Here is a 15,260-nt window from a genome sequence, read left to right as displayed (position 1 = left end):
AGCGATGTAGCTCTGCAGATCGCCTGGAGGATTTCTCCGGATTCTCCATGGGAGGAGGCCGAGAGTAATGCTGATTCTAGGCAGGTCATACCACCAACCACAACATGTTTATTCCAGAGAAGCTCTAATCACCACAAAAGTGCTGCTTCAACAGGTACCCTCTCTCAGAAAACAAATCTTCTGCATCAAGACACAATCACTGTAAGAGCTAAAGGCTGAGAAAAATACGAAAACACTGCAAATATGTTTTTAAAAAGCTGTTAGATACGGGTATCACCAATAAATAAATAAATACAGAATGATACTACTGATTATTACAATAATAATAACTAATAACCAATAGTCGATCACTTTGCACTACTTACGCTGTTTTAAGTGTATAATTTCTCTAAAGATGAAGAAATTTAGCATATTAAAATACGTGTTCTGAATAAACAGTTAAATTAGGACTAAAGATCCAATCCAGCACCAGCAATAAATGCATTACGATTAATATTAATGAGATGGCGAACTTGAACACGCCCCGTCAATGGTCTACAGAGCGCCACGCTGGCCCCGCCCCTCTATAAATTCTCCACTGGCTCCACCCTCTTGTCCATCACGACGCTGTTCGTTCAGGTTGTCAGACTGTCAGTCAGAACCTCTGCCTCTCTGATGAGATTAATGTATAAATAAAAAGCGTGGAGTGCACATATGATTTACTTATAACAAGAAAAAAAGCGGATTATGGCGGAAAATCCTCCGAGTGGAGTTTATTTATCAAGAACGGGATTGTATGATTCCCCGGTGAGAGGAGCCGTTGACAGGAGATGAGCTCGAGACTTGATGCGCTCGCGCTAAAAGAGTGTGACAGGAATCAGCTCAGCTAACGGCTAATAACAACTCTGTCTGTTCATGAGGAAACTTCAGCTACCTGTGTCTCACTCTGGTGAGTAGGAGTGAGATTTGAGTTTTAAAATGTAAACTTTCCTCTTATTCTCTGTGTGTGTGTGTGTGTGTGTGTGTGTGTGTGTGTTCAAAAATATATTTTACTATATGTTATTACTTTTTTAGTGATTCAGTACAATTTGCCCACTAGTTCGTAATCATATTAATATCGTGAAATTCGATATACTAAAATGATTCGATTTTTCAATTTACATAGTTGTAATAATTTAGTTCGGTACACTAAAATGATTCGACTCTACTAAAATGATTCGAGTCTCTAATTTGCTCACGAGTTCGTAGTCGAATTTTCGGTACATTTTAGTGTACCGAACTAAACGATTCGACTTCGAACTACGAGTTTCTAATTTACTCTCTACTTTGTGGTAGAATCATTTAGTTCGGTACAGTAAAATGATTCGACTCTCTGATTTGCTTGCTAGTTCGCGGTCGAATCATTTAGTTCGGTACACTAGAATGATTCGACTCTACTAAAATGATTCAGCTCTACTAAAATAATTTGACTCTACTAAAATTATTCGCTTTATTAATTTGCTCGCTAGTTTGTAGTCGAATCGTTTAGTTCGGTACATTAAAATGATTCGATTCTACTAAAATGATTAAAATCTCTGATTTGCTCACGAGTTCGTAGTCAAATAATTTAGTTCGGTACACTAAAATGATTCGACTCTACCAAAATGATTCAACTCTACTAAAATGATTAGAGTATAATTTTCTCCCAAAAATTTGTAGTTTATTCATTTAGTTCGGTACACTACAATGATTCAACTCTATGAACTCGTGAGCAAATTAGAGAGTTGAATCATTTTAGTGGTCCAATCATTTAGTTTGATACACTACAATGATTCAACTCTACTAAAATGATTCAACTCTCTAATTTGCTCGCTAGTTCGTAGTCGAATTAGGGCGGGTTTATACAGTGGGATTTTTGCCTGTCATGCGAGCTCTCAAGCTATCCTGTCAGGAGAAGTCGTGTGGCCACGGCTCGCATCATGTGAGAGATATTACGAGCAGAGCTGAGCCGCTCACGAGCAGTTTATGACCTTCCGAACATTTGTAGACATGTCGGAAAAAAATCGGGCGCTGTCGGCTTGAATTCGTGTGGTGTGTGCGGTTGACCGAGCCGATTCATTCATCACCGACCGAGACATTAAACGTCATCACGCTGAACAGGAAAACTCATCTACTACAGCCTCGTTGTGGTTATACTCGCAAACTATTCCAACTCAAACTTTCCACCTTGTAGATTTATCAGTTTCTAGTATTTTCCAGTTGTAGTGTTTTATAAATAAAGATTGAAAGAATTGTCGGAAGTTTAGTGGTGGTGACATGTGACCGTGGTGTAGTTCGTTTATAGCCTAACGTTAGCTTTTTACTTCTGCCAATTGAATTTAGGCTTCAAAACCCATAAAAGTTGTGTTCATTTGTGAAGATTATATTAATTAGCAAAAAATTTTTTCTGCAATAATCTAAAAGTCAGTGGAAAAAACCTATTGGATGTTTGACGAGGGAACCAGGGTGATGCAAACTTCCGGGTTTTCTGACAAAAATACCTCATCCCTGCAGCGCTCTACTGATAAACGGTGGTGAAATTCAGGTGGTTGCCAGGTTGTAAAATCTTACGGTGTTGTGAAATCATTGTTTCAAATAATCTGACTCGTAACGGGGATGGGGGTGGGGCTCACGACCTCAAGACGGTCAGTTCGGTACACTTTCTAATTTACTCATTAATTTGTAATAGAATGATTTTAATTGGTACACTAAAATGATTTGACTAATTTACTGACTAGTTCGTAGTCTAATCACTTAGTTCGGTATACTAAAATGATTCGACTCTTCAACTTACTCACTAAATCATAGTAAAATGATTTAATTCAGTACACTAAAATGGATTGATTCTACTAAAATGAATCGACTCTATTAAAATGATTCATCTTTTCAACTTACTAAATCATAGTATAATTATTTATTTCAGTACACTAAAATGAATCGACTCTACTAAAATGATTCGACTCTTCAACTTACTAAATCATAGCAGAATTATTTATTTCGGTACAATAAAATGATTCAACTCACCTAATATGATTCGACTCTTCAACTTACTCACAAAATCATATTAGGAGTTTTTAATTCGGTACACTAAAATGATTCAAATCTATTAAAATGATTCGACTCTCTAATTTACTTGACTCTTTAAGAGAATATAAATGCCAGAAGTACACTTTTTAAGTGATGTGTTTGTAATGTAATATCACTGGCGGTGTAACTCCAGTCATGATTCAGTTCGGTTCGATTCATGATACTGCGTACACAGTTGTAGTTGTTCACAATTCCACTCGATTCGATTCTCAGAAAATTTGAACAGAATTTGATTGAAGCAAAAATGATGGCTGAAAAGACTTCATTTTTTATTGATTTATAAAATAAACGTGCATTTTTGTCTGTCTTTTGTTTAATATTGTAAACAAAATGTACATTTATTACAGGTTCACCACATCTTTAGAAATAACCAGGTTTGGGAGGGTTACTTTAAAAAAGTTTTTTTGCATCCTGATTACGTAAGAATGACACGTTACATGTGTTCCGTTACTCCCCAAGCCTGGAAATAAATAAGTAAATGTATAAATTCTCCCAAAAACTGTGATTGAATAAACAAAGTGTCTGACCCAGGAACTGTGAAAACACATCGATTTATTTTAAAAACTCAGTATTTTGAAAAAATAAAAAAAAGGAAAAGATTTAAGTAACGAATGCAGTTTATATCCATGACTTTTGTGCTCTGGTTATCATTAATACAATGATCAGGCATGTAATGGTGTTTAAATTAAATATTAAAACACTTTCAATATGTGCATACTGTCTTTTGGTTACGGGTGTGTAGGATAAATATGCATGCTATATTTTTACACTATAAGCTGGTACTCATTGTTGAATTAAGGACCTGCTGGGTTTTTTTCTTTTGCAGTTTTGCATGGTTCATATATAATTGAGGCCAGTTAGGTCATGTGCTGAAATCTGCAGTGTATTAGATAAAGGTTTCATAAATTAATCAGTCACAGCGCAACAGTTGTACATACTGAACACTAGCTCACTCGTTCCTGCACAAGGACAATTACGTGCCGTAAACTGCTTAACCAGATTTACCCAGTTTACCCGAGGATACGGGCTGCAGAAATGAGATACATGCATGCTTTTAGCATGTGCAGGTTTTCAGCAAAAAATCATGTGGAAGCATATTTTTCTGAAACACGGATCGTTGTTTCATCCTGTGCCCAATTTCAGCAAACCAGACGTCAATTAATTAATGAAATCTTTTATAATTCTACAAACTGCCTTTGATCACAATTTACAGCAATGAGCAATTCTTTAAAAAGTCCAATTTTACAGTGTGTGTGTGTGTGTGTGTGTGTGTGTGTGTGTGAGAGAGAGATTACTCAGTAATCAGCCATATTGCTCAGGTCTGTTAGCTGTTTATGAGTTGATTATTCCAGGCGATGATGTTTCCTGGTGCGGTGTATGATCAGATTACGTCCTGGATGGCAGGATATCGCTGGATTTACCGCTCTCTTGTTGCTCGTTTGAGCTTTTTTAACTATTCGCTGATGTGAAGACTGAGATGCGTTGAGTGTTACGGTGAGACAAGTAGGTGTTACGGGGAGACGAGCAGAGTGTTACGGTGAGACGGCAGAGTGTTACGGTGAGACGAGTAGGCGTTACGGGGAGACGAGCAGAGTGTTACGGTGAGACGAGTAGGTGTTACGGTGAGACGAGTAGGTGTTACGGTGAGACGGCAGAGTGTTACGGTGAGACGGCAGAGTGTTATGGTGAGATGAGTAGGCGTTACGGGGAGACGAGTAGAGTGTTACGGGGAGACGAGCAGAGTGTTATGCTGAGATGAGCAGAGTGTTATGGTGAGATGAGTAGGCGTTAGTGAGACGAGTAGGCGTTACGGTGAGACGAGTAGGCGTTACGGTGAGATGAGCAGAGTGTTACGGTGAGATGAGCAGAGTGTTACGGTGAGACGAGTAGGCGTTACGGGGAGACGAGCAGAGTGTTACGGTGAGACGAGTAGAGTGTTACGGTGAGACGAGTAGGCGTTACGGGGAGACGAGCAGAGTGTTACGGTGAGACGAGTAGAGTGTTACGGTGAGACGAGTAGGCGTTACGGTGAGACGAGTAGGCGTTACGGTGAGACGAGTAGGCGTTACGGTGAGACGAGCAGAGTGTTATGGTGAGATGAGTAGGCGTTACGGTGAGACGAGTAGGCGTTACGGTGAGACGAGTAGAGTGTTACGGTGAGACGAGTAGGCGTTACGGTGAGACGAGTAGAGTGTTACGGGGAGACGAGTAGGCGTTACGGGGAGACGAGCAGAGTGTTACGGTGAGACGAGTAGAGTGTTACGGTGAGACGAGTAGGCGTTACGGTGAGACGAGTAGGCGTTACGGTGAGACGAGTAGGCGTTACGGTGAGACGAGTAGGCGTTACGGTGAGACGAGTAGGCGTTACGGGGAGATGAGCAGAGTGTTACGGTGAGACGAGCAGGCGTTACGGTGAGACGAGTAGAGTGTTACGGTGAGACGAGCAGAGTGTTACGGGGAGACGAGTAGGCGTTACGGGGAGACGAGCAGAGTGTTACGGTGAGACGAGCAGAGTGTTACGGTGAGACGAGCAGAGTTACGGTGAGACGAGTAGAGTGTTACGGTGAGACGAGCAGAGTTACGGTGAGACGAGTAGAGTGTTACGGTGAGACGAGTAGGCGTTACGGTGAGACGAGCAGAGTGTTACGGTGAGACGAGCAGAGTGTTACGGTGAGACGAGCAGAGTTACGGTGAGACGAGTAGGTGTTACGGTGAGACGAGCAGAGTGTTACGGTGAGACGAGCAGAGTGTTACGGTGAGACGAGCAGAGTTACGGTGAGACGAGTAGAGTGTTACGGTGAGACGAGTAGGCGTTACGGTGAGACGAGCAGAGTGTTACGGTGAGACGAGCAGAGTGTTACGGTGAGACGAGCAGAGTGTTACGGTGAGACGAGCAGAGTTACGGTGAGACGAGTAGAGTGTTACGGTGAGACGAGTAGAGTGTTACGGTGAGACGAGTAGAGTGTTACGGTGAGATGAGTAGGCGTTACGGTGAGACGAGCAGAGTGTTACGGTGAGACGAGCAGAGTGTTACGGTGAGACGAGCAGAGTTACGGTGAGACGAGTAGAGTGTTACGGTGAGACGAGTAGGCGTTACGGTGAGACGAGCAGAGTGTTACGGTGAGACGAGTAGAGTGTTACGGTGAGACGAGCAGAGTGTTATGGTGAGATGAGTAGGCGTTACGGTGAGACACGTAGAGCGTTACGGTGAGACGTGTCGCGCGAGATGTGTTTATCCGTCCTTGTAGATGTGTAATGTGATCATTGCGAGGCTCAGCCGTCTGATCCAGATCACTGTTTAGACTCCCCCACTGAGCAGAGTATTTTTAGGTCCGGTGCTCAGATGGCAGATGCTGGGATCGGATTGTAGAACAGCTCTTCAACCGTCGCAGTCAGATGTACACCTCTGCATTCTGATTGGTCATTAGGTGTTGATTAGTTCTCTATAACAGCAGCTCTGACAGTGTTGCGGGTTTATATATATTAACACACACGTTCCGATACGTTATCGTTTCTATAGTAACAGCTCATTCACAGGGACGTGAACTTTAACCATGGCGTGTTTGTTTGTGGGCAGTGCTGTAGCTGAACGTTTCAGAGTGAAAAGGAGAAGAATGGAGAAGATCTGCACCGAGCGCTCGTACCCGTCTCATCACCGGCTCTCGGTCCGGACCTCGGACGACGACCTGGACCGACTCGATAACGGCGCCGGCAGGTTGGACGTCACCCTGACGCTCACTGTTTATTTTGCTTTCGTGTCGTTTTTTTAATTTATCACCACATGCACACATTTTATTTAAACAACCCAAATAATAAAACTAGCAAGATCTCACGGGTGTGAAGAAAGACGACGGAGCTGAAATAACAGTAAAGTTGTTTTTCTGCTCATCCAACACAACACGACTTCGAGTGTTTCTTAACAAAACATTGGGTTCTGTTTCCTTAACGTGAAAAAACAGAAAAACTCCTTTTGATTGGTCGTTTGTTTAAACAGCTTATAGCTGAACTATTGAAAAAGACAGGTTCTGGTGATGAGGATTTTAAATTTTGTCACTGATAACACGAGTTTTTCTCAATTCTATGCAAATTAGGTATAACTCACAACTTTAGTTCCTACTTGCAAAAAGGTTTTAAGCTTGGTTTCATTTTATTCTGTAATATATGACGGGTATTAGCTTTGCTAATCCGATCCGAGAATGAAGCTAGCACGAAGGCAAGCAAGTATATAGCTACTACCGTTTCTTATCACAACCCTGGACAGGTCACGCCCACAAGAGACAAGCGACACGAGCGACGATAGACCTGCTAGCGTGTTCTACGTTAACTGCCGTCACTTTGTCTTCCATGTTCACGAGCTGATTGGTTGGGAGCTTTTTTTTTTCATGTTTAACATGCCGTTTGTTTATCTATAAGTCTCAGGACGCACTCGATATGCGACGACGCCGTCTCTGACATGAACACGGTAATGTCCAGTCAGCTCCAGGAGTCTCGCAGGAGCTCGTTCACTGGTGCAGGGGCCATGGCCAGGTAGCACACACACACACACACACACACACACACACACACCTCCACGACTTTTACTAGGGCTGTCAGATTCCTTTAACAAACATTCAAATTTTCATATTTGACTGCATTTGAATATATGCATATTCAATGAATATTTAATAACTTTCCCGTCACTATACATGCTCATTACATAGGGCTGACAGCTCTACGATCTACACATCCCCATCCTCTAGTGCGGTGATTCCCAAACCTGGTCCTGAAGAATCTCAGCTCTGTTATCACTTTAATTATCTAATGTGTTAATAAATCACTTCATTAAAGGGACGTGTGTGAGATCAGATCCATCAGATAAACCTGGATTGGGAAAACACTACATAGAATGTACTGTTTTATAGAAAATATAACACACTGCGTGAAATGCACAACTTTCTCTTACACACACACGATATTTAATCGTGAATTAACAAGGGAAGCGTTTTATTAAGGTCCACTCTGCGACTGGTTTCTTCCCATTAAGCTCTGGATTCTGATTGGTCAGAGAAGACGGTGGGGGGAAGAATGTTTATAGCTGCTATGACGTAAGTGAGAACTCGTTTCGCAGACATTCCACAAATGTAACCGTAAAAGGATAAAAAAATGTACGACGCTTCGTTCTTTAATACATGGAAAATTGTAATCGTTGGCAAACCGTTGTGGTGTAAGAGGAATAAAACACTTCAGGACGTGCTGTTGAAGGAAAATAAAAAAATAATCCACTTCATGGTGGTAAAAGTAACTCCGCTTCATCACACCACCCAGTCAGTAATCCTTGGACCTCGTGTGAGTGTGTGCATTTGACGCAGAACTGGAAGCTACATACTGTACCGAGATGCGTGTCTGACCTGTGCTGCCGTCCCAGGCTGTCCCACTTCCTGTTTATGCTGAGGAACTGGGCGTCCCGCAGGCTGCAGCCCGAGGTCGAGCGGCCCGACTCCTTCATGGAGCGATTCCGGGGTCCCGAGCTCAAAGACCTCTCCAGCCGCGGCAGCAACGCCCGCTCCTCCCTAGGCCACCCTGAGCTGCCTCACAAGAGGAAGTAAGTCACGGTGTCGCCTCCGCATGCTCACATAACAAATAAAGACCAGATCGATACAGTCTGGTGTGAAGTCACATGACCCGAGTGGAGAAAAATGGGGACTTGATTCATCACAATGACGAATAAACTTTATCATCATGATCCAGAGGAGCAGTATGTAGAGTTCCGCTTAGCCTTCATAACAGGGATTATTAGATTAGATTATTAGTTAGATTTATAAACAGTAGCTTTATTAGAAATAACAACACTGAATGATTCTTTCCTCTGAAGTCGCTGGCCACTCGCACTTTACAATACGAACAACTCCAACAACACAGACGAGTAAGTATTTAACTGTATTCACAGAGAATTAACATCGTTTAGTTTTGAGGCGTTTAGCAGTTTTTAGCGGTAGGCCTAGCTAGAAATGGATTAGTAACCGAGGTGTTTCTACTATTTTACAGCGTAAATGTGTAAAAGTAGTGACTATTAAAATGTACTTTAATTACATTCCTGGGGCTGTATTCTCAAGCATTATTCAAAGCCTTAAATTTCGCCCCTAACAGGCTGCTTTACGTTAAAATGGGCGCGTTAGATTGAAGATCTCAGTCCTAAAGTCATTCACCAGGAAGTTTAGTACAATTGGGTGCATTAGTCCTAAATTTAAAAAACTCCTCATGTTTCAGTCTATAACATTGTTTCAGTAAAAACTGGTAGGTTAGTCTTAAATTAAATCTAAGACTCTTAATTATTTTGACTAAAAATTAAACACAAAAATGTATGTAAAAATGGCTAAGTTAGTCCTAATATTACGATTTCAAAATTTACAGTCTGTGCATTTAAAAAAATTGAATTGTTTATGTTCATTCTAATTTCAAAACAAATACTGTTTCAGTTTAAAAACAATTCACTGAGCATTGTAATAAAAGTGGTTACTGTCGTATTAAAATTCCTAATTTTAGAAGCTCCAGTTTTAAGACTTTAACTATTTTACACTTTGTAAGTTTTAGTTTTAAGTTCGTATTAAGACTCCTCATTTTTTCAATCTAAACGTAATTCACCAAGCATTTCAATAAAGCTGTTTATGTTAGTCCTAATTTTAGTTTTTCAGTCTAAAAATGATTCAGCAAGTATTTTAGTAAAAAAAAAAAAAAAAGAAGATTAGTCTAGGTTTTAGGACATGTAATTATTTTAGACTAAAAGACTAAAAACATTTTTTAAAAATTGAATACGTCAGTCTACAGTATATGCATGTTTAGTAAAAATTGGTAGTCCAAATTGGTAGTTGTAATGTAACCCTGTAATAAATAGTAGCATTAGTCTTACGTTTAAGACTCCTAATTTTTCAGTTTAGGCGTGTTTAGTAAAACTAGGTATGTTGGTGTTAATTTCAAGAACCTAATTTTTCAGTTTAAAAGCATTTCACCAAGCATTTTAATAACAGTTGGGCACATTGGTCCTAATTTTAAGACACTAATTATCTTAGTCTAAAAATAAAACACTTTTTAAGACTCTAATACAAATTTTTCAGTAATTCACAAAGCATTTCAGGACAAAAAGAAGCAACTGGTGCTGAAACAGCTAGATTACAATCTGTAAATTATATTACTGGTAAAACAATATTGTTTTTTTTTTTTTTTTGTCGGTACAGCTCCAGTGTATGTAGTAATGGACATGTTGAACGTTTGCGCTAGTCCCGCTCCCTATAGGTGAATAAATTAGTGCACCCTGGTAGAACACTGCTTTAGGTCTTTAGTGGTCCCTAGCAGAAAACTCCTTAATCTTAAACTGAACAAATCCAAAAATGTCACCTTCAGCAAAAAAGAGGAAACAAAGAAAGATGAGAAAAAAGATGGGGAGAAGAAGGAAGAGAAAAAAGATGAAAAGAAAGACGATAAGAAGGATAAGAAAGATGATAAAAAGACAGAAGAGCCTCAGTAAGTATGCAGCAGGTACCAGGTAAATCTTTGGACACATCTACTCACCTGAAGGGGAATTTATTATTATTTTTTTTTACATCATGAACACGCGTCCAAATACCCCCTCCAATATTATACTGTATACACCCATTATTATAATTCTTTGTAGAATTTCTACAAAGTAGAAATAAAGTTTGAAATTCTACTTTGTAGAATAAAGTTTCTTCCTTTATGTTGTTTTTATTAGCTTTTTTCCCCTCTTTTCTCAATAAAACATTTTTAATGGCAGAAATACAAAAATGTGAATCAAATTGTAGGTGTACACTTACCTACTGCGGTCAGTCTATGGGTTTGGGGGTGCCAATACTTTGTGCCTCGCCACAGATTCACTACAGTCAGTAATTGTACTCTTTATCTCCATAGCGACCTGTATGGTAGGTGGAGCTGATAAACTCGACGAAGGGCTTAATGTGAAGGAGCACTTAGTTGGAATATTTGTTTTCCCCATGTCGTCCATTTTAAATTTCCATTTAAGGAGAATCACTAATGTGAACCTCAACTGCTGGGCAACAAATCATATAATTGTCACTGAGTAACCGTGACTTTATATACATTTTGTCACTTCCTATCGAAAGAAAGCGATTAGAGCAAAACTAATGGCACCTCATATAAGGAGGAGTAGTTAGTGTGTCTGTGGTAGCTAATGTGCTGCAATGGCTGAGCTGCAATTATTGGAAGATTTAACACATTTAAGCAAGCTTAGGAGGCATTCTTTCACCATTTAGTCGTCATTTTGACGTTTTCAGCTCTTTGTGAGCTTTTTGTGGGTGTGGCTAAATAGAAATTGTGCCGTGAACATGTTTGGTAATTTACGATTGATTGTGAATCATGAATCCTTTGCTTTCAGCTCTAATGAACGTACACGAATAAACTGATAAAATGGTATTAGCTGCTGCACTCCTTGTAAGATCTTCATATTCTTTAGGAAGAACTTGTGGATCATGGATCCAGCCACGGACACATACTATCGATGGCTGGTGATAATAGCAGTGCCGGTGTTTTACAACCTGATGATGCTCGTAACGAGGTCTGAACTTGAACACAGCTCGTTTTGCAATTAATTAAACGGTGGCGGTAGGAGTTCTTACGGTGTTCCTATTTCTATAGATCGTGTTTTAACGAGCTTCAGGACTCGTACACGACTGTGTGGGTGATACTGGACCTCTCATCAGATGTGATCTACTACCTGGACACATTTGTGAGATCAAGAACAGGTAAAGAGAAAATAAATCAGAGCCGTTAGATAGATCAAAAGTCAAATTTTCCAGAATGAAACTGAGTTATTATCCGTGACTTACAGGTTTCCTAGAACAAGGACTTCTGGTGAGAGACACCAAGAAGCTGATGGAGAACTACAGAAAAATGGCACAGTTTAAATACGATGTTTTCTCTATGCTCCCGACGGATATATTCATGATCAAGGTGGGATACAACAACCCCGAACTACGCTTCAACCGACTGTTCAAAATGGCGCGTCTCTTTGAGTTCTTCGATCGGACTGAGACCAGAACTAACTATCCCAACATCTTCCGTATCAGCAATCTTGTACTTTACATCCTGATCATCATCCACTGGAATGCCTGCATTTTTTTCGCCATTTCCAAAACCATCGGCTTCGGGACGGACACGTGGGTGTATCCGAACATCAGCCATCCGGAATTTGGGCGGCTGGCGAGGAAATATATCTACTGCCTGTACTGGTCCACACTCACGCTCACCACCATCGGAGAAACCCCACCTCCAGTCAGAGACATCGAATATTTGTTTGTGGTCACCGACTTCCTCATCGGAGTACTGATCTTCGCTACTATCGTCGGTAACGTGGGCGCGATGATCTCCAACATGAACGCGTCGCGCGCCGAGTTCCAGGCCAAGATCGACTCCATCAAGCAGTACATGCAGTTCCGAAAGGTCACCAAAGATCTAGAAGCGAGAGTCATCAAGTGGTTCGATTACCTCTGGACGGAGAAGAAAACCTGTGATGAGAAGGAGGTGCTGAAGAACCTTCCAGACAAGCTTAAAGCGGAGATCGCCATTAATGTCCATCTGGACACACTGAAGAAGGTGCGGATCTTCCAGGATTGCGAAGCCGGACTGCTTATCGAACTGGTCCTAAAACTTCAGCCTCAAGTCTTCAGCCCTGGAGATTACATCTGCAAGAAGGGCGATATCGGACGAGAGATGTACATCATCAAAGAAGGGAAGCTCGCCGTGGTGGCAGACGACGGCATCACGCAGTTCGTTGTGCTCAGCGATGGCGCGTACTTCGGAGAAATCAGCATCCTCGGGATCAAAGGCAGCAAAGCCGGAAACAGGAGAACCGCCAACATCCGCAGCGTGGGCTACTCCGACCTCTTCGCTCTCTCCAAAGACGACCTAATGGAGGCACTGACCGAGTACCCCGAAGCCAAAAAGGCACTGGAGGAGAAGGGGAGGGCTATCCTGAGGAAGGATAACCTCCTGGACGAGGCGGCGGCCAACGCCGGGGCCGACCCCAAAGATCTGGAGGAGAAGGTCTTACGATTAGAGAGCAATCTCGACGTAATGACCACCAAGTTCGCCAGACTGCTAGCGGAATACACGTCCTACCAGTGCAGGATCAAGCAGAGGATCACCAACATGGAGAACAAAGTGAAGAAGCTGAGGGAGGAAGATCTCTCTGAGGTGGTCGCCGATAAAAAGGAGGAGGAGAAGAAAACCAAATAGTCGACAAGTCCTGGAATATAGGCAGAAGTTTTGTTTATACATTTTGGTTATATGTAACTTTGTATATAAGACGAGTATAAGACCCAGACTGTAGATCTTTAAAGGTAAACTATGTTTCCCAATCTGTCCAGCACTGTAGATCATATTCGTCCTTTAATTTGTCCAAAGTGTGAACTTTATACAACTTTACCTGTCATCTTGTCGTAGTTACCTGTAAAGGTGTACTCCAGTGTTTTCCAGCCTCCGCTGCATCTCTTTACACGCTCTCACCTGACTGTTACAAAGCGCTGACACTGGAGACTCCTTCCATAAATGAATCCAGAAGCACTATGGTGTAAATATGATCCGTAACACGTAGCCTATAAGGTGGAAAAGTAACCGAATATAACTGAACTCCATTGTGAAGAAATAAATCGAGATTTAAAGGATTATTTTTTTTCTGTCTTCAGACTTTTGAGTGCAGCAGTTCAGGAGAATGAGGTGAGGGAGTGATGAGAGAGGACGAAAGAAAAGGAGAAAACAGGTGAGAGAGAGAACAAGAAAAAAGAAAGGAAGGATATTTATTGGCATGAGGTTTTTTTCTTGATTTTTTGTTTTAGTCAGAACTCAACACGTAGAATCGGATCCTTCTGAGATAGAACTACTTTTCAGAGGGAAAAACGTGTAGTTATGAGACTCTGATGGCGTATGGATACCACTAAACCTTAACTGGAGCTACTTTTGACTGTACTGCAAAGTCCAGAATTTGGGAATATTTTCTCTCTTTCAGTCGTACAGAATTTTAAACATTTATTGACCGAGATCAACATCGACCCCTTATCCAACATTAAAGCACGAATTCGACATTTTATGTTAGTGAGTCTCAAATCTGTCACTTAATTTATTGATCATGACGCAGTTTTAAAAAATTCCAGAAGCCCAAGAGACACGATTGTATAACTTTAAAGGGATAGTTCAGCCAAAAAATGAAAATTCTCACCCACCAAATCTGTGCATTTCTCTCTTCTGCGGCAAATTAAGGAAGATATTTTGAAGAATGTTTGTAACCAAACGGTTTTGGTGCCCATTGACTTCCATTGTATGGTCAAAAAAAACTCTCAAATTATCATGGAAGAAGGGAAAGTCGTACATGTTTGGAACAATATGAGGGCGAGTAAATGGCAGAATTAAAATTTTTCGTGAACTAGCCCTTATGTATATGCAAATGAGCTTTTTTTTAATAATAGAAATAATAATAAAAAAAAGTTAGTCCCTGCCTTTTATGTCATTGGTGTTGGTCCTTCCACACTCTAGGTTATAATTATTTTAAAAAAACATTCAATGGATTAATTTATCGATGCTGGTGAGATTAGTGTTGTGAGCTTTGAGATGCAGTTGACGCCATCTTGGAAAATACCCTTTTAATGGAAATTGCTTATGACACTAGCGATATAAAATAACTCCAGTGATGTAAAGTAATGGCACCACATTAAAGACAAAGAATATAATTTAGTCATTCTTAGTCAAAATGTGCAAAAACGTTAACAGTTTGCTGATCAGGAAGTCAGGAAGAAATAATTTATGAAGGACTATTCCAAACGAGAGGTTTATACCACGCATTTTTCTGAACATGACGTCCTTGTAGTTCATCGATGAAACAACGGTTCTTATACCACTGATGAATGAAAAAGACACACTAAAGTGAAATGATTTTGAAACATCGCTATATGTATATTAGTTTAGGTGATGCTGAAGGTTATTATCCTGACTAATCCAGTTCAGGTTCAGGTCACTTGCACCATCACGGAGGTACAATATTAATACATCCCTGCCACCTAGTGGATAGGTTTTGAACTGCAGCAATAAACAAACAAACAAACAAATAAATACACTACTACTTTATTAGAACATCCGTAATTGTTAATGGCACAAATTCTACGAGGTGTTGGAGA

The 15,260-nt window shown here is 40.7% G+C and overlaps 1 protein-coding gene across 2 annotated transcripts; it reads left to right on the top strand.

The window, feature by feature from the left end:
• The first annotated feature begins 792 nt into the window (after window positions 1–792).
• On the top strand, window positions 793–13,546 carry cnga3a (cyclic nucleotide gated channel subunit alpha 3a). 2 transcript variants are annotated; one of them, XM_053683564.1, is made up of 9 exons: window positions 793–928; window positions 6,662–6,799; window positions 7,498–7,611; window positions 8,489–8,665; window positions 8,936–8,986; window positions 10,411–10,581; window positions 11,549–11,650; window positions 11,731–11,837; window positions 11,924–13,329. In XM_053683564.1, the coding sequence occupies exons 2-9, from the start codon at window positions 6,699–6,701 to the stop codon at window positions 13,327–13,329; spliced, it is 2,229 nt and encodes a 742-aa protein (XP_053539539.1). In that variant the 5' UTR covers window positions 793–928; window positions 6,662–6,698. The 2 variants fall into 2 exon arrangements, with proteins under 2 accessions (XP_053539539.1, XP_017334691.1); XM_017479202.3 differs by lacking the exons at window positions 8,936–8,986; window positions 10,411–10,581 and having other exon boundaries at window positions 11,924–13,546.
• The last annotated feature ends 1,714 nt before the right edge of the window (window positions 13,547–15,260 follow it).

The sequence above is a fragment of the Ictalurus punctatus genome, chromosome 11 (genome assembly GCF_001660625.3).
Source record: "Ictalurus punctatus breed USDA103 chromosome 11, Coco_2.0, whole genome shotgun sequence".
NCBI lineage: Eukaryota > Metazoa > Chordata > Actinopteri > Siluriformes > Ictaluridae > Ictalurus > Ictalurus punctatus.
This window is presented reverse-complemented; position numbering and strand designations above follow the sequence as displayed.

Bases quoted from the DNA above. Each gene is read 5' to 3' on its own strand.
- cnga3a (XM_053683564.1), top strand. From the start codon at position 6,699: ATGGAGAAGATCTGCACCGAGCGCTCGTACCCGTCTCATCACCGGCTC. The intron at 8,987-10,410 runs GTAAGTATTTAA...AGTGGTCCCTAG, and splicing joins AACTCCAACAACACAGACGA to CAGAAAACTCCTTAATCTTA. The intron at 11,838-11,923 runs GTAAAGAGAAAA...CGTGACTTACAG, and splicing joins ATTTGTGAGATCAAGAACAG to GTTTCCTAGAACAAGGACTT.